Source organism: Tasmannia lanceolata, unplaced genomic scaffold (assembly GCF_043159265.1).
Source record: "Tasmannia lanceolata isolate RefF3 unplaced genomic scaffold, GAP_Taslan_0.1 ptg000002l, whole genome shotgun sequence".
NCBI lineage: Eukaryota > Viridiplantae > Streptophyta > Magnoliopsida > Canellales > Winteraceae > Tasmannia > Tasmannia lanceolata.
Genome location: NW_027518679.1, coordinates 53,877,543 through 53,895,953, shown reverse-complemented (window position 1 = coordinate 53,895,953; position 18,411 = coordinate 53,877,543). Strand labels below are relative to the sequence as shown.

The following is an 18,411-nucleotide window of genomic DNA, read 5'->3' as shown; positions in this document are numbered from 1 at the left end:
ATTTTCAAGGAATTTGGGTAAAGAATTTCAGATAAGACAAGCTGAGTTTGGGCTATTATAAAAAACTATGGTGCAAATACCATTTTCCTTTTAAAAGGTATAAGTGGAGTGATTTATCCTAAAATAGGTTGCCCAAGAGAGAAAAAGAGCATCTGATTTTTTATGCTTGCCTACCCCTCTCCTTGCCTAGACCACTCTCTTGTATATGAAATAAATTAAAATATCTTGGATAAGGGTTGTCTCGAGGGAAAGGGGGAGTAAAACATTTTCATCATTTCTCTTTATAAGAGGAATAAGGGCTTGTGAGAGAGGGAGAGTGGATTTTTAGGGTTTCTGAGAGAAGAAAGCTGGATTTTTAGGGTTTCAAACGTAGGAGAAAGGGGAGTGCTGAGAGAAGAAAGCTGTTGAGAGAGAGATTACCTTTCCATTTTCTTGTAGGTTTTGCTTCTTTTTAGATCAGAGAGTGAAAGAGAAGGGATCATCAAACGATTAGAGAGAGTAATAGAGAGAGATTTGTGAGAAGATCAAAAGAGAAAGAGAGATCTCTGCAATTCATTTTCTCCGGCGAGTATTTTGTCATCCGATCATCAATTTTCTTCTTGTTAAGCCATAGATCTAAGCCCTAAACTCAGCCATTTCTACTTGGATCTAATTGATCTCTCCATTACCTTGGTTTATCATCATAAAAAACCTTATAAATTTTAGATCTGGCGTAGTTTCATCCCTGTTACTTCAGAATTTTAGATCCGATTCTCCCTTTTATAGATTCAACTTATCTCCTGAAATTTGGTCATCGCTATTCTAGCTTCGGCTGGTTTAAATCAAGATCTGACTCCATCTCTTTGGATCCAGATAATCGTCATTATCAGGCAATTTTCATTGTTGTTGATTTCTTGTGTAGAATGTTGAATGTGTTGGTTCTATTTGCTTGAGCTCTGAATTTCTTTTCTTAGATGGGTCGAAAGCTTCTTTATGGGTTTTTACAAATATTACTTCGTTTCCCATGTATTGATTTGCTTGATCTCTGTTATCATTGTAATGAGCTGGTGTTTGATTTTGCAAACCTTGTTTTGGTCTCAATGATTTCTGAGAAGTGGTAGCAATCAGAAGTTTGAATCCATGAACCCTCTTACTTTTATTTCATGCATGATATTGATTTCCTTAATGATGTAGTGAGAATCAATGGCTAGATTTTGTAATTTGGCTTTAATTTCAATAATCTTTCTATTAACTTTCTGTGAGGTAAGACGGTAATTAATGGTTCAACTTCATGACCTGATTTTGATCTCAACAATTTCTTTGCTAATTTCCTCTGAGGTGAATCAGTGTTTTGAATTCCGAGTTCTATTTCAATCTCACTTAGACTTTTATTAATTTCTTGTGAGCGGTGCCAGTAATCAGAATCTTGATCTCATTTTGATCTCATTGACCATACTGACTTCTTCTCGGATGTTATAGTAATCAGTGATTTGATTTTATAATTTGGTTTTGATGTCAACAATTTTCTACTAATTTCCTTTGGAATGTGGTAGTAGACTAAAGTCTGACCTTAAAACCTGATTGTCAATTTCTTTTGATTGCAACTACGATTTTATTTGGAGTGGCACTGACCTCATCAAAACACTTGAGTGAATGTTTGATAGGAAGATAACTATGGTATGATTACCACTGGATGCTTGGGAGCATGAAAATGAGTCATAATGGTGTTAATGTTTAGGGTTTAAGGATGTTGAAATAATGCTATTTAACTACATCAGGGAGGCTCACCCTCGTCATTTCAATTAGCTCTTTTGCTTTAAAATTTCTTATGGTGAATCCTTATGACAATGCTAACAATGATACAAGTGAGATGGGTAATGATCAAATGGATATTCATTATGACCGCATTATCAAGTTACAATGCTTGCGTTGAGCCAACTCACTTTAGCTATTTCTCTCAAGCCTTATTTTCAAATTGAAGCAAAATTTTCTTTGATTCATGATCTGGTTGTTGTCTAAAATATACTGGAGAATTGTTCTTATTGGGAGGGTGTGATTGTTAAGAGTCTTAAAACAGAGTTTTGTGTGAAATGCTCTCTTTTCATTCTCAAATTGCTTCTCTCTTTTCATTTCTTTTACTAGTAAATGTTCAGCTGAAACACCCTATTATAAAAGGGTGAGTGCAAACGTGACATGTAGTTGAGCTCCATTGGTGGCAACACAGTGGTATTTTGGTCTTTTTATGAGATTTTTTTTATTTTTTATCTTTTCACGTACAAGGACATTTTGGTCCTTTTAAAAATGAGTCCAAAAAAATCTGTCTTGGGTACTTTGGTCACAAATTGATGGTATGAGCTGATTTGCAAAGTTTACTCGATGACTTTATCTGCAAATTGTCAAATTTGAAGACTCTTTTTGCAAATAAAGTGAAATTGAAGACTTCATCTGCAAAAACCCCTAAAAAAATAATCAAAGAAAGTTTTTGTTTTTGATTTTTCATCGATCTAAAGCATACCTATTCATCACTTTTGTTTTCTATTTTTCATCGATCTATGTTTTTTCAACTCAACTCAACTCAACAAAGCCTTTGTCCCGAACTAGTTGGGGTCGGCGATCTATGATTTTTCAGATCTAGCCTTAAATGTTTTCTGATAAGATGGCTTGTCTTCTATATTTTTTATCTAGCTTGTTGAGATAAGAGGCTAAGGCCATTTCTTCTTGAAATACTCATTTTTCCCTTTATTTTTACTTCGTTTTATCATGTTCTAAAGAATATCTATTCCTCCTCCTGTCTTTGTTTTTTTATTGATATATGATTGTTCAGATGTAGCTTTCTTAGGCATTTTTTATCTAGCTTGGTGAGGTTAGAGGCTAATGCTTCTTGAAATAATCATTTTTTTCCTTTAATTTTAGTTCCTTTTTTTTTTTTTTCAAAAGAATATAACTTCTGTTTTAGTTTTTTTAATTGATCCATGTTTTGGTAGTCCAGTTTGTTTTCTTTGATTTTTGATCCAGTTTGGTGATATTAGGGGGCTAAGGCTATTGCTTATTGTTCATACAGTAATGATGGACCTATCCATGTCATTTCTTTCAATGCTGGCTTCCGCTCATATACAAGACGACGGCCTACGATCATCTTTTGTTGTTGCCATTGCCTGAATTGCTGACCACCTCCTCTTAGAGACAAGGGTGGAATAGATTGGTAAGCTTTTGCTATCATCCTTTTTCTTCATAATGGTAGGAACTCCTTTCTTTATCTTTTGATTATATACTTATATATTGCTCTTTTAATACCCACCCATTTGTGTTTTGCAGTTATACACACACACATGGAACAGGTGATATAGGAAAAAAATAAGCAGGTATATATGTACTTCCCTTTATCTTTTATGTTTGGATGGAGAATATGGATTTCTTCATTATAATCTAGAATCTCTAAGGCTCTAATAAACAATATTACAAATCAATCAGATTCTTTTGTTCATTAATGTCAAATATGTTACGCTTGTATCAATCAGATTCTTTCTAAGTAATTTCTAGTCTTGTTAATTATTACTATATGCATTTTTCTAAGTAATTTCTAGTCTTGTTAACAATTATGGCCAATCTTATGAATAGTTCTGTCAATTTTTGGGAATTATGGTGCTTTTATTAAAAATCATATGCAGCTGTTTCTTATTCGACACGTTATTAATTATGAATGTCATTACGGGTCTCAGCAATGTATAAAAAGAAGATGTTTCTGTTCTTCTCAATGTGCCCCCTTTTTAGAGTATATTACTTTGCCTTCCTCCCTTGCTATGGGTTTGTAGATCTATGTTTTGATCATGTTTTCATCTATGATTTAGCCGACACTTTGAATTTATTACTGACTCATGGTGTTTCGTGTCCAACACACCCGTGTCCACATGTGTCGACACTCCTTCAGACACTCAGACTTAATGTAGGCGTGTCAACACATTTTTGTACCGTTTCAAGTGATGACTCACGATTTTTTTCAGAAAAGGCTACTGAGTGATGGAAAAAGGTGGAGGTTGCATTTTACTACTCATGGCTGTATGTGCTGACGTAAAGATGAATTAAACGAATACGTTGTCTAGCTATTATCTCTCTTGCTAGCGTCCATCGAGGATGGTCTGGAGCCTATGTGGCTTGTCTGACATGCAGACCATCCGCGATGGACACTAGCAAATCCCTGTTTTGAATTTTTCAAGAGAAGTTTGGAAAGGAAAAATATTTCTAAAATTTTCTATTTTTTACACATTAACTTAAACGTTTACAGGTACATCGTGTCAATGGAGGAAAATAACCCTAAAAACCCTCTCCTCAACCCTGAAAACCTTTCATCGTTGGAAATGAGCCCTAACCCCAGCTCTGCTGAAAACCCTTCATCGTTGGAAATGAGCCCTAACCCCAACTCTGCAGCTCCCAACCCAACCATCCCATCAAATCCCAACACCAACATCACATCAAACCCTAATCCCAACTCCATCGCTATCAACCCCAACCCTACTAGAAAACCCCAACGCTAATCCCATCCCCAACCAAAACCGTTGTGAAAAAATATCCCCCATTGCAAGGGCCTTTGTTACAGCAGTTGGCGATGCTCTGACGATGGAAGGAGAAGGTTTCGGATGACACAGTTTTTCCTTTTCTTTCTTGTTTAGATGATCTATTTCTTCTATTCTTCGTAGCATTGGGTCGGCTCTCCTCGCTACTTGGCTAGCTGGTCTGTTCCTTCTCTCCACAGTGGGACTTGCTGCTGAGTCTGAATGACTTTCTGAGCTCTTTAGACGGTGTCGAGATCTCGCATGTTCTGCACGATCCTCTCTAGCTCGGTGTCTATGCGCTGAGCGGGATCGGGATCGGTGACGGGGATGAGGCTATGTTTGTGCATGTCTTGTTCTGGAGTGATGGACTTGCCTCGAAGAGGAGTGGTGGGTCTGATCACGACGGAGAGGTACGAACTCTTCCCCAGGGGGGCTCAACCTTCCTTGCGGAGGTCGGAAAACTTCTGAAGGATGTTGTTCAGGCACCTGTTGGATCAGGTTCTTGTACTAATTGACAAGGGTTGTCATCTGTTGGAAAAGGGTTTGGATTTGCTCAGGTGTAGAAGCTGAAGCGGGAGTTGGATGCTCTGAGCGGGCTAGACTTCGTTCTGTTGTTGTTGTCAGGGAGCAACTACTTGTGAAGCGATCCGCCCGTTCTGAGCCATGCAATGTGATTCTGGCTGGACTGTTCGACCAGGGGGTACTCGATTACTCCTCCATCCTGCCATTTGTAATGGGACTTGGAACAACTTTTAGTTCGGGTCCCACGGATGGCGCCAATCTGTTAGGCCCAAAATCGATAACAGATGAGGCAGTGACGAGGGAGCTGATCTGGCGGGTCCGAACTGCTGAACTGATTAAGGATTATATCCTGCACAGAACACAAGGTCAGAAGACCAACCCGAAGTCGTAGCTCCGGACGGGCCCTTCGACAGTCAAGTTAGTAATGGGCACAAAATTGAGAAAACCAAAGCTAGAGATGATGGCTTTTTTAGGGATTCCCCTACCTTTAAGCCTTAGGAGGCTTTTTATAGTGGAGTTTTGGGTATTGGATTACCCTTTTACCCTTGGGGACAGGTGTGAGCCCATTAGTGGATCAAACTTTATCCTTTCCTTCATGCCCTTGGACAGGTGCAAGATTGTGGTTGGGCAAGGTTTACCCTTGATCTTTCCTTTTTTAGGCTGTAATGACCCTATTACCCCTTGTTGGGTGATGAGCATGTGGGCTTGCCTTGGTACCACGTGTTGATCCTTGAGTGGGGGATCTTTTTACACCCCATCAGACCCCGATCCTGAGAGAGCGGCGGGAGACGGGCCCCCCATCCGGTCTTTCGGATCTCCACGTGTGGATTTGCTAGCTTCCATCGCAAAAGGCATTTCGTGGATGGTCTGTTGCATGTGAAAGCATCCACCTCTTGAATGAAGACAAAATCTGCTGGAAATTGAACCTATGTGGCTGCTCTCACATGCAACATATCATCCGCAAAATGCCTTTTGCGATGGACACTAGCAAATCCCTGTATATATACAGATGCATAATGTATCTATATATTCATAATGAAGGTGCACTAAAATTATTGGAATAAAATTTAATACAAAAAGAAAGATGCCGCCATCACTCTTATCTTGAATTTCATGAAATGTCAATGCTCCTACTATATCAACTCATGGAACTCAAGTCTAGTAATGTAGGAGTCGCTTATGGTGATTTTTCATATTGGTCTTTGCTTTCGTTTTTCTTAGATTACTTGCCTATTCCTTTTGTTCTGGATTTACCATTGGGTTGCTGATGATTGTGTTACTGATGACATCTCCTGATTTATGTTTATAATATATTTTCATGACATGTGATCCTCATAGTTATTGATTTCCGTGATGATGACTAATATTGTGCGCTGCCATTAAAAAAAAAAAAAACTAATATTGTGCGCTATGGTGAAACTTCTTATAAAGGCAAAACCACTACCGCTGGCTGAAGAGGACATGGAAATTGACAGCTATGGCAATTGTTCTAATTTACTTCCTGGTAAATCAATTGGCCATGCATGTATGTCCTCGGGTGGGGGGTTGGTTATACATGTTGACACCTTAAATTTTGGCGGAAAGGGTGATTTGCAACGTACGGGGCTACTTGGGCCTGTTATGTTTGAATCGATAGCTATTGCATTGTCATGGGTAATCTTTGTTCTCTCTTGAATACTTGTTTAGTTTTCTTGAATTATAGATGATGACTATATGCTTGTTTAGTATGTTTGTCATTCCCCTCCATGACAAACATACTATATATTTATATTTTCAGTCGTGAGGGTGTTTCATATGCTTTTGTGATCTCACAAATGCAGGTTTCTGATGTATCTTATATATTATATAACCAGTATCTCATTAGAAACTGGGAACCCTACTTGCTAATTCATTACTAGAAGATATATTTCAGTTTAAGAGGTTGGGATAAACATCACTTTGAAAAGAAGAGGTTAAACATCTAGAAAATTCCAGGCTCACCTGTTGAGACTTTAACTGGTATTTTTAGTTATGCACTTAAAGTTATTGATTTATATATGTCACGGTTATATCTCACTGTAAACATTCTATAATTTTTCAGGTTAGAAGCAATGCTGCAGCTCTCAACTTGTTAGCTGCTACGAAATTCAATTTGCTAGAGGATACAGATATTCACGTGCATGTGAATCCTAGTGATTTAACTAAGGAAGGACCATCAGTAGGAATCACTATTGCGACAGCATTAGTTTCACTGTTTAGTAATAGAGGAGTTCGACCTGATACAGCAATGACTGGAGAAATTTCACTGAAGGGAGAAGTTTTAGCTGTTGGCTGTATTAAAGAAAAGGTTTGTCTACCGTCTTTATGTCTTTTATGTTTCTATAGGTTATTATTTTTTAAAACAAATATAGATCTTTTCCTCCCTCACTCTTTCCTTCCATATATAAACACATTTAATATGCACAGGTATACCCTATGCTCAAGCCGATCCCAACTAGTTTGGGACAGAGGCTTAGTTGAGTTGAGTTGAGTTGAGAAGTATATCCTATGCTCAACATAATCCTACCATCAAGCATCAATCATCCAGCAAACTGCTTAGCCATTTTACGATCTTGTTTTAATGCAAATATTGGAAGATGGAATTTCCTAATGTTATGTATTTGAATTTGTAGATAAAGGCAGCACATGATTACGGCATCAAAAGAGTAATCCTGCCTGAGTCGAACATGAAAGACTTAGAGGAAGTGCCATCTTATATTCGTGGCAGCATGGAGGTATGTTTTATATTTTGAATAGTTATGTAACATAATTCCAGTTCAATCTCGATTGGCTGCTTAGATAACAATCACCCCTTGTTTTTAATTCATGCGTGTGAATGGGGTGATTGTTCTTATCTATCTTTTGCTACTGGGCCATTTGGGATTTCATTCGATTTACTAATGCTCTAATTACAAAGCCTAAAACGAGTAGTTCCTATCCTTGATCCCAGCCCTCACCCCTTTGTTCAAAATCAAAGAAGAAACCCTTCTTTTTCGGTATCCTCCTTAGGCGTAATGTTGGAATAACCATGCTTCAATCGATACACTAGAAAACTGATTTGTTATTGTTGGAACAATTCAAATATTTGTCCGTTTCATAGATGTTCAGTTAATGAAAAACAAGTCCCAAGAATATTTGAAGCATGGTAATGCCAACATTAGAGTCTTAAGGAAATGGACACCAACAACAGCTTTATCATGTTTGTAATTACTTAAAATTACCTTCATAGGTGACTTGGTGTAATTATCAAACCATAGTATTGTCAATATTTCTAACCTAAAATAGGGCTTCTTCTTCATCCTTTTTGGGTGTTTTTAACAACACAATTGCATTTTAATGTGTGTTGTGCTTAGTTCTTGTCCAATTCTTATCAATTGTTTAGTGGGAAATGATATTAGTCTCAACCATGTTTCAATTGTTGCACAACTCAGCTTGTCTCTTCCACTATGATTGGCTTATAAGAAGCATTTGTGAACCATAATAACATCTGAACAATTTATGGAAATATCAAGATATGTTGGTGTGGCAGTCATTTCCTTGTATAGCTTATAAGAACCGCTAAGATCATTTGACATCTCTTCGAACACTGAAAGACAAAAGGGCTTAGCGATTGTGTTAGCACCACTCTCTATTCAACCCAATTCTCTTTGCTATATCTTCCAACTTGCACCAACTTACCTCGGTACTAGTGCAAAATCATCATGTCTCTTCCATTTTAATCAACTTCTTCTTTGCAGGGTGTTTCATAGGAAACTATCATGGTTCCTTATGAATATTCTACAAGTAAGAGACAAGATGATTCTTGAGTAACTATCGGAGTGGGGGTAGTGACCTTGCCAACTTCTTTCTTCTGAAGGCATACAAAAAAAAGGGAAAAAAAGAGAGCGCTTTCCAAAACAACTGCTGTTTTGGGCTATGATGTGGCTACTCAGAGCCCACCTTAACCTTTCTCTTTCCTTCCCTTTCGAGGCTTCTCTTAGTTTTAGGGTTTTTCTTAAATCTCAGGATTCCTATAGGTTTTCGAGGGGTTGTCCATCGATTTCAGAAGTATCTTGTCGGGTCTTGGCTATGAAGGAATGCTTCTTGAGCCAAACCCTTCTCTCCCTGTATTAGAGTTTTCACAGGTTGAGGGATCTCTTCTTCTTTGGGGAGAGTTAGGAGTTTGTCCTATCGTCATAGAGTTAGGAGTCTGTCCTACCGTCATAGAGTTAGGAGTCTGTCCTACCCTCATAGAGTTAGGAGTCCGTCCTGCTTTCATAGAGTTTAGGATTCTGTCCTACCTTTATAGAGTTTAGGAGTCTGTCCTACCCCTTTGTAGAGTTTAGGAGTCTGTCCTACCCCTATAGAGTTTAGGAGTCTGTCCTACCTCTTTATAGAATTTAGGAGTCTGTCCTCCCCTTATAGAGTTTAAGATTCTGTCCTTTCTTCATAGAGTCATAGGATTCCATCCAGCCCTTCATAAAATTTAGGATCCTGTCATTCTTTTATAGAGTAGTTAGGAAAATCTGTTCCGAACTGCGGATGGCTTGATCCCTAGCTGAGGGGTACGTAGGAAGCTCAGGCTTGCAGCTGGCATCCTGAGTTCAGTCACAACTTCAAAAACTTCCATAAGCTTCAAAACCTTTCAAACCTTCCCAAAATACAAAAATTCTTCAAAAATAACCTTACGAACCATTTAAAAAAAAATCTTCCCATAGAGTTAGGAGTCTGTCCTAGACGTTTGGGGTATCTTAGAGTTAGGAGTCTGTCCTGCATAGGTTGTTGCTTCGTGTGTCTGGTGGTGTGAGTGCCATGTCTGGTCGTGTGAGTGTCTCTAGAGTTAAGAGGCCTCGAGTCGTGGTCGGTTAGACACTTAGTCGAGCCGATGGCTAGACTAGGATGCACTTAGATATCCCATTGTTTTCCTTAGGACGCACAGCCTAATCACACATAGGGTGTAGGGCCCACCTGCATTAGTTAGAGCATACATGGAGTCCTAAAAATTACAATTCACTTGAACTTAAGTAATAGCGCAAGAAGCTTTAAAAACTAGTCGAGTCTAGGATAGCGGTCCTAGATGGTCAGGCATTGTAGTTTAGAATAGGCCGCCGAACTACGTCGACTCTGATTCTTCCCAAGTCAGGGATACGTAGAGCAGCCGGGATGGATGGCCATCTTGGTTCGAGTCAAGTATCACATTAGAGTCTAGGGTTTGTCGAGTCGTGTTTGGAGTCGTATTGTGTTGTGTGTTTTGCTGTGGTTTCTTACTTTCATGTACAGACTTTATACCTTTAGCTGTAGCATGCATGTGCTTGCCCATCAGAACTTAGACACCAATTAGGCATGACATTCATAATCTATCTATTCTTAGGTGACATTTTGTGTGCTTATTATTCATCTCCAAGACATGCATGATTAGATAGACATTATCTCGGGGATATTCGTTCCCATTTCATATGATTTTCACCCAAAACTTTTCAAGGTTAATAATAAATGGCATAAGAGACCAGGTGCTTGCACTTGGACGAATTGGGGGTGCCTAACCCCCTTCCCCATTCGTCATCAGGCCGGACCTTTTGTATCTCTGGTTATCCGTTGTGACAGAGCATAGTATGGGATCCAGGGCCTACTTCCTTGGATGGCGACTCTTCTTTGTTTAAGGTACGTTTCGAATCCGGGCTAGTCCTCTAATCGAAAGGTATTTCACCTCACATCGCCACTCATGCTGTGAGGGGCATTCTTTCGAGAGTTCCTTGGTGGAGCTCTCCTTCACGTGGATGATCTAGAGACTTTTTGGGGGCTCGTCCCCCCGCCTCTCTCGGATCGGGGTCCACATCGGCTTGAGATGACCAGATTTTTGTCGCGCAATATCCTGGTCGGCTTGAGATGATCAGAAATTTGTCGCGCAATATCCTGGTCGGCTTGAGATGACCAGTTTTTTGTCGTGCTATATCCTGGTGGGCTTGAGATGACCAGATTTTTGTCGCGCAATATCCTGGTAGGCTTGAGATGACCAGATTTTTGTCGCGCTATGTCCTGGTCGGCTTGAGATGACCAGAAATTTGTCGCGCTATATCCTGATCGGATGACCAGAAATTTATCGCGCAATATCCTGGTCAGCTTGAGATGACCAGAAATTTGTCACGCTATATCCTGGTCGGCTTGAGATGACCAGAAATTTGTTGCGCAAGATCCTGGTCGGCATGAGATGACCATATTTTTGTCTTGTAGCGGCTGACATTATATCCTGGCCGGCTTGAGATGACCAGAATTTTGTCTTGTAGCGAGTCATCCTATATCCTGGTTGGCTTAAGATGACCAGGATATAGCGTAATCTGCTAAAAGACAAAATTGAATTTTATCTTGTAGCGAATTATACCGTGTCTTGGTCGGCTTCAGATGATCAGAATTTTGTCCTGTAGCGCATCGCGCTATATCCTGGTCGGCTTCAAATGACCAGAATTTTGTCCTGTAATGAATCGTGCTATATCCTAGTCGGCTTTAGATAACCAGAATTTTGTCCTGTAGCGAATCGCGTTGTATCCTAGTTGACTTCAGATGACCAGAATTTTGTCTTGTAGCACATCGCACAATATCCTGGTCGGCTTGAGGAACGGATGAACTGGAAACTGATTCAGGTCAGCCGGTTCAGGTCGTCCGTCTCAGGTCTGCCGAAAAATAGATGAGCTATAACTTAGCCTTCTTCAGGTTAAGTTTTACCCACGCGTTATATTCAGTTTGGCTGGAGATGTTCTGAACGGCTTGAAGAACTGGATTTTGAAGTGAAATACCTGTTCCACCGTAAATGCTCTGAACGGCTTAGGACGTCCAGGATTTTGAAGTGAAATATCATGTCCGGCCATGTGTACTCTGAACGGCTGGACGAACTGGATTTTTGAGTGACATGTTCATATACGCTCTGAACGGCTTTAGACGACCAGGATTTTGAAGTGAAATATCATGTCTGGCCATGTCTGCTCTGAACGGATGGACGTACTGGATTTTAGAAGAGCTGCCACTTGCTCTCTATCGGCAAGTCTGAAAGGCTGTGTTGTATCCAGGTCGGCCAAATTCTGGTCGAACTGGTCATCACGGCGAGCTTCAGCTAATCCTTTTTGGATAGGTTTATTCGTTGCATTAGTAACGACTCGATCTTCGACCTAGCTCAAGGCAGGCTTTTGGTCCAGAGTGAGAACATTCAAATCGAGTTAGAAATTAGCATTTTATAGTTTCAACTGAACGGGTCGTTTCAGGCCCAACCCGAGGTGGGCCTCAGGCTTTAGGCATGTCCAACTCAAGCTGGGACTCAGGTTTTTGGACTTAAGTTTATTCTACCCGAATGGGTCAGTTTCAAGCCCAACCCGAGCTAGGACTCAGGTTTTTGGACTTATGTTTATTCTAACCGAATGGGTCAATTTAAGGCCCAACCCGAGGTGGACCTCAGGCTTTAGGCATGTCCAACCCGACCTGGGACCCAGGTTTTTGGACTTATGTTTATTCTAACCGAGTAGGTCGGTCTTAGGCCCATCCCGAGGTGGACCTCAGGCTTTAGGCATGTCTAACCCGAGCCGGGACTCAGGTTTTTGGACTTATCCCTCGTGTAGCTCTCCTCCCTTCTATGAGGGCTCCTTTCTCTTCTTGGAGGCTTATCCTCCCTACGTTGCTTCATAGGGTTTCTCTTTCGAAGTTCTCCTCCGGTTCGAATCCAGTGCAGCTAGCATCTCTTCTACGGATATATACTCTTCGGCTCCAGTCATGAGATCCGCCAAGGAGTGTGGGTTTCGGCGGGCTATTGAACGTCAGAATTTGTTGGACTCGGCACCCGCAAGGAGTGCATTCGTGGTGGCAGAATGATCTAAGCTCGGAACTTGAAGAGCTTCTTTGTTGAATCGGCTCACGAACACTTTCAGAGACTCGTCGTCCTCTTGTCTTAATGCCATTGAGGGTGCCGCTGTCTTTCGTTGCCTTCGACTACTCATTGAGTGTCAGACCAAATCATCTCCAAAATCTTCGAAATTATCAACTGAGTTCGGCTTGAGTCGCGAATACCAATCTCTGGCAGCCCCAATCAAGGTAGTGGGAGAGGCCCTGCAAAGGAACCCGTCTGAAGAGCCGTGGAGGAGCATCATGGTTCTGAACATCTCCAGGTGATCCACGGGATCAATTGTTCCATCATATCGCGGGACTGGCGGCATCTTGAACCCTTTGGGCGCTGGCGCGCGTAATACTTTACCTGTAAAGGGAGGTCTGCTTGAGAATGGTCTTGAAATGGGCCGATTATGATCCTTTGCCAGCTCTTCGATTAGATGATCTATTTCTTCTATTCTTCGTAGCATTGGGTCGGCTCTCCTCGCTACTTGGCTAGCTGGTCTGTTCCTTCTCTCCACAGTGGGACTTGCCGCCGAGTCTGAATGACTTTCTGAGCTCTTTAGACGGTGTCGAGATCTCGCATGTTCTGCACGATCCTCTCTAGCTCGGTGTCTATGTGCTGAGCGGGATCGGGATCGGTGATGGGGATGAGGCTATGTTTGTGCATGTCTTGTTCTGGAGTGATGGACTTGCCTCGAAGAGGAGTGGTGGGTCTGATCACGACGGAGAGGTACGAACTCTTCCCCAGGGGGGCTCAACCTTCCTTGCGGAGGTCGGAAAACTTCTGAAGGATGTTGTTCAGGCACCTGTTGGATCAGGTTCTTGTACTAATTGACAAGGGTTGTCATCTGTTGGAAAAGGGTTTGGATTTGCTCAGGTGTAGAAGCTAAAGCGGGAGTTGGATGCTCTGAGCGGGCTAGACTTCGTTCTGTTGTTGTTGTCAGGGAGCAACTACTTGTGAAGCGATCCGCCCGTTCTGAGCCATGCAATGTGATTCTGGCTGGACTGTTCGACCAGGGGGTACTCGATTACTCCTCCATCCTGCCATTTGTAATGGGACTTGGAACAACTTTTAGTTCGGGTCCCACGGATGGCGCCAATCTGTTAGGCCCAAAATCGATAACAGATGAGGCAGTGACGAGGGAGCTGATCTGGCGGGTCCGAACTGCTGAACTAATTAAGGATTATATCCTGCACAGAACACAAGGTCAGAAGACCAACCTGAAGTCGTAGCTCCGGACGGGCCCTTCGACAGTCAAGTTAGTAATGGGCACAAAATTGAGAAAACCAAAGCTAGAGATGATGGCTTTTTTAGGGATTCCCCTACCTTTAAGCCTTAGGAGGCTTTTTATAGTGGAGTTTTGGGTATTGGATTCCCCTACCTTTAAGCTAGAGATCATCCGCAAAATGCCTTTTGCGATGGACACTAGCAAATCCCTGTATATATACAGATGCATAATGTATCTATATATTCATAATGAAGGTGCACTAAAATTATTGGAATAAAATTTAATACAAAAAGAAAGATGCCGCCATCACTCTTATCTTGAATTTCATGAAATGTCAATGCTCCTACTATATCAACTCATGGAACTCCAAGCTAGTAATGTACGAGTCGCTTATGGTGATTTTTCATATTGGTCTTTGCTTTCGTTTTTCTTAGATTACTTGCCTATTCCTTTTGTTCTAGATTTACCATTGGGTTGCTGATGATTGTGTTACTGATGACATCTCCTGATTTATGTTTATAATATATTTTCATGACATGTGATCCTCATAGTTATTGATTTCCGTGATGATGACTAATAGTCTGCCCTGCCATTAAAAAAAAAAAAAAAACTAATATTGTGCGCTATGGTGAAACTTGTGATTTAGAGAGACACTAGAGAATCTGGTGTCAAAGTTGCCGAAGAAGAATATGCACTTCTATCTCCCAGAAAGGCAAAACCACTACCGCTGGCTGAAGAGGACTTGGAAATTGACAGCTATGGCAATTGTTCTAATTTACTTGCTGGTAAATCAATTGGCCTTACATGTAGGTCCTCGGGTGGAGGGTTGGTTATACATGTTGACACCTTAAAATTTGGCGGAAAGGGTGATTTGCAACGTACGGGGCTACTTCGGCCTTTTATGTTTGAATCGATAGCTGTTGCATTGTCATGGGTAATCTTCGTTCTCTCTTGAATACTTGTTTGGTTGTCTTGAATTATAGATGATGACTATATGCTTGTTTAGTATGTTTGTCATTCCCCTCCATGACAAACATACTATATATTTATATTTTCAGTCGTGAGGGTGTTTCATATGCTTTTGTGATCTCACAAATGCAGGTTTCTGATGTATCTTATATATTATATAACCAGTATCTCATTAGAAACTGGGAACCCTACTTGCTAATTCATTACTAGAAGATATATTTCAGTTTAAGAGGTTGGAATAAACATCACTTTGAAAAGAAGAGGTTAAACATCTAGAAAATTCCAGGCTCACCTGTTGAGACTTTAACTGGTATTTTTATTTATGCACTTAAAGTTATTGATTTATATATGTCACGGTTATATCTCACTGTAAACATTCTATAATTTTTCAGGTTAGAAGCAATGCTGCAGCTCTCAACTTGTTAGCTGCTACGAAATTCAATTTGCTAGAGGATACAGATATTCACGTGCATGTGCATCCTAGTGATTTAACTAAGGAAGGACCATCAGTAGGAATCGCTATTGCGACAGCATTAGTTTCACTGTTTAGTAATAGAGGAGTTCGACCTGATACAGCAATGACTGGAGAAATTTCACTGAAGGGAGAAGTTTTAGCTGTTGGCTGTATTAAAGAAACGGTTTGTCTACCGTCTTTATGCCTTTTATGTTTCTATAGGTTATTATTTTTTAAAACAAATATAGATCTTTTCCTCCCTCACTCTTTCCTTCCATATATAAACACATTTAATATGCACAGGTATACCCTATGCTCAAGCCGATCCCAACTAGTTTGGGACAGAGGCTTAGTTGAGTTGAGTTGAGAAGTATATCCTATGCTCAACATAATCCTATCATCAAGCATCAATCATCCAGCAAACTGCTTAGCCATTTTACGATCTTGTTTTAATGCAAATATTGGAAGATGGAATTTCCTAATGTTATGTATTTGAATTTGTAGATAAAGGCAGCACATGATTACGGCATCAAAAGAGTAATCCTGCCTGAGTCGAACATGAAAGAGTTAGAGGAAGTGCCATCTTATATTCGTCGCAGCATGGAGGTATGTTTTATATTTTGAATAGTTATGTAACATACATATTGGAGCTTAGAAATGTTCCATCACGGTTGAGTGCACTCTTGCTTAGCCGTTGAGCCTGGGAATATTTTTTCATGGCCAAAATGACCTTTGATCAATGTGCCGTTCTATTTACTTATCAATTATTAGGTTGAGAGTAGACTTTATAAGCATGCCACTTCTTTATTAGGATGACCCAATGCGTTCTCATTGTCTTAATGTACTTGAAAAACAGATATTGTCTGTTGCGAAAATGGAGGACGTTCTGAAACATGCTTTTGAATGAGGATTCGCTTCCACTTCTCCGCCATCTGCTTTCAATTGGAGAAGCTCAGCCATGCATATTGGGCTTCCTAATTTCTAGGTATTTTAAATAATTTCTGAGAAAGGACTTGCATTCTTGTTTGCAAAGATGGTATTCAATATTCAAGCGCCCGCAGCTTCATTTTATGCTCTGCTTGGCTGCAAGTGTGCCATTAGAAAGAGAAGGGAAATGTACAGGGCGGGATGGGAGAGATTTTAGGGAAAGAGATTTGAAAGTGGCTGATTTTTTGCAATTTGAATTTAAAATGGATTTATGGTAGTTAGAACTTAGAAGCAAAACGTGATTGGTCATTAGAAACCGAATTTATAGGGAAGAAAGTGGACACGCATGACTGGAAGTTATCTCAAATCTAATTAGTAGGGGATGAATGCCAGCAGCAAAATAATGTAAAATTAAATTCATGAACAAACACAATATTATAGAGGCAAATTTAATTTTTAAGGGGCGGGAAACCGAAATTAATTTGGTAAAACAGATTTTTACCATGTTTATGACCATCACATCCTCTGTAATGCGAATACTCCGAATTGTCACCTATCCATACATTTTATAACGTTGCATCCTGCAAAGAACATAAATTGAGTCCTTAAAGATCACCACTGTTTATTAAAAATAATAATAAAAAGAAAACACATTAGCAAAATATAATTAATAAAGAGACAATTTAACTATGTAAATTTCAGGATAATTAGATTAGGGAAACAAAATCAGGATAAATAGAAGGAATAACAAAATCAGGATAGATAGATTAGGTAAAAGGGAAAAGAGAACAAACCAAATCTACCCACTTGAACTTGGATAGAAAATCTGCTCCAAGAATTCCCTCCTCTGATTTTCTTATTTGCTAATTCTATCGTAATCTGATTGGGCAATTTTGTAGGTGGTAATTGGCAAAGCAAAATTGTAGCTCGGAATTCAAATTTGTATTTTAAACCAAATTATTAGTGGCAAGCTTGATTTCCTAGGGGAAAAACTTTTCCAAAAAATTTTCTGTAAATCCTCACCATATGTATATGTTTGGATAGAGATAGTGGGCTTTGCCATATCAAAACACAAGGTGTTATATGAAAAAGGTGGGATACTTTTATAATATGAATACTTATTTTGGATATTCTTTCTCATCATCCTGACCAATACTTTTTTATTTCTCATTTTTTTATTTTCTTTTTTTCCAATTTCAAGCCCTTCTCTTAAATAATACCGGATGTTTTTTTTCCGTGGTATTTACTGTCGGCTTCTTTTTATTAGTTGTTTAACATTTCTTTCTTTTACTAGTATATATATATATATATATATATATATATATATATAGAGAGAGAGAGAGAGAGAGAGAGATAATTTATATGATGGGTGGCCGTGAAAACACGTGAAGTCTGGAAAAAGTAGGTACGGCCCACTTTTCTCGATGATCCAAACTGCTCATCTGTTTGGGCACAACTCAAATAGGTTGTGCCCCAAAAATCATTTCCATAGGATGATCCTAACCCTCCGATCTGTAGAAGATCCTATAAATGATTTTTGGAAATCTCCATTTTCAGATCAGTTCAGATCGGAGGGTTAGGATCATCCAATGGAAATGATTTTTGGGGCACAACCTATTTACGTTGTGCCCAAACAGATGAACGGTTTGGATCATCAGAAAAAGTTGGCCGTACCTACTTTTTCAGACTTCACTTGTTTTCACGACCAACCTTCACAAATTAGTCCATTTTTTGCCTCCACAGTTCGAATGGTTAGGATGATCCAATGGATTTGATTTTTTGTGGACACCCTATCTATGTGAGGGCCTTAAAAATGAATGGTTTGGATCACCCAAATAATGTGGCCCCCACTCTATTTTAAGCTAGTGTGTAGATAACTTATCTACACGTGTGTAGGAACCGTTTTCTCATATAT

General features: G+C 39.8%; 1 protein-coding gene across 6 annotated transcripts in view; it reads left to right on the top strand.

Moving 5' to 3' along the window:
* Nucleotides 1-316: 316 nt before the first annotated feature.
* The window catches only part of LOC143878909 (uncharacterized), a 73,214-nt gene continuing 55,119 nt past the window's right edge, over nucleotides 317-18,411 (top strand). For 3 of the 6 annotated variants that reach the window (XR_013251098.1, XR_013251097.1, XM_077381124.1), the window contains exons 1-6: nucleotides 6,562-6,704; nucleotides 7,132-7,377; nucleotides 7,703-7,804; nucleotides 14,793-15,080; nucleotides 15,508-15,753; nucleotides 16,074-16,175. Coding sequence is in view for 4 of the 6 variants with exons in the window: in XM_077381124.1 (XP_077237239.1) it covers nucleotides 6,579-6,704; nucleotides 7,132-7,377; nucleotides 7,703-7,804; nucleotides 14,793-15,080; nucleotides 15,508-15,753; nucleotides 16,074-16,175 (1,110 nt within the window). In the remaining 2 variants the exon portion in view is untranslated. The other 3 variants (XM_077381134.1, XM_077381133.1, XM_077381138.1) reach the window with 3 other exon arrangements.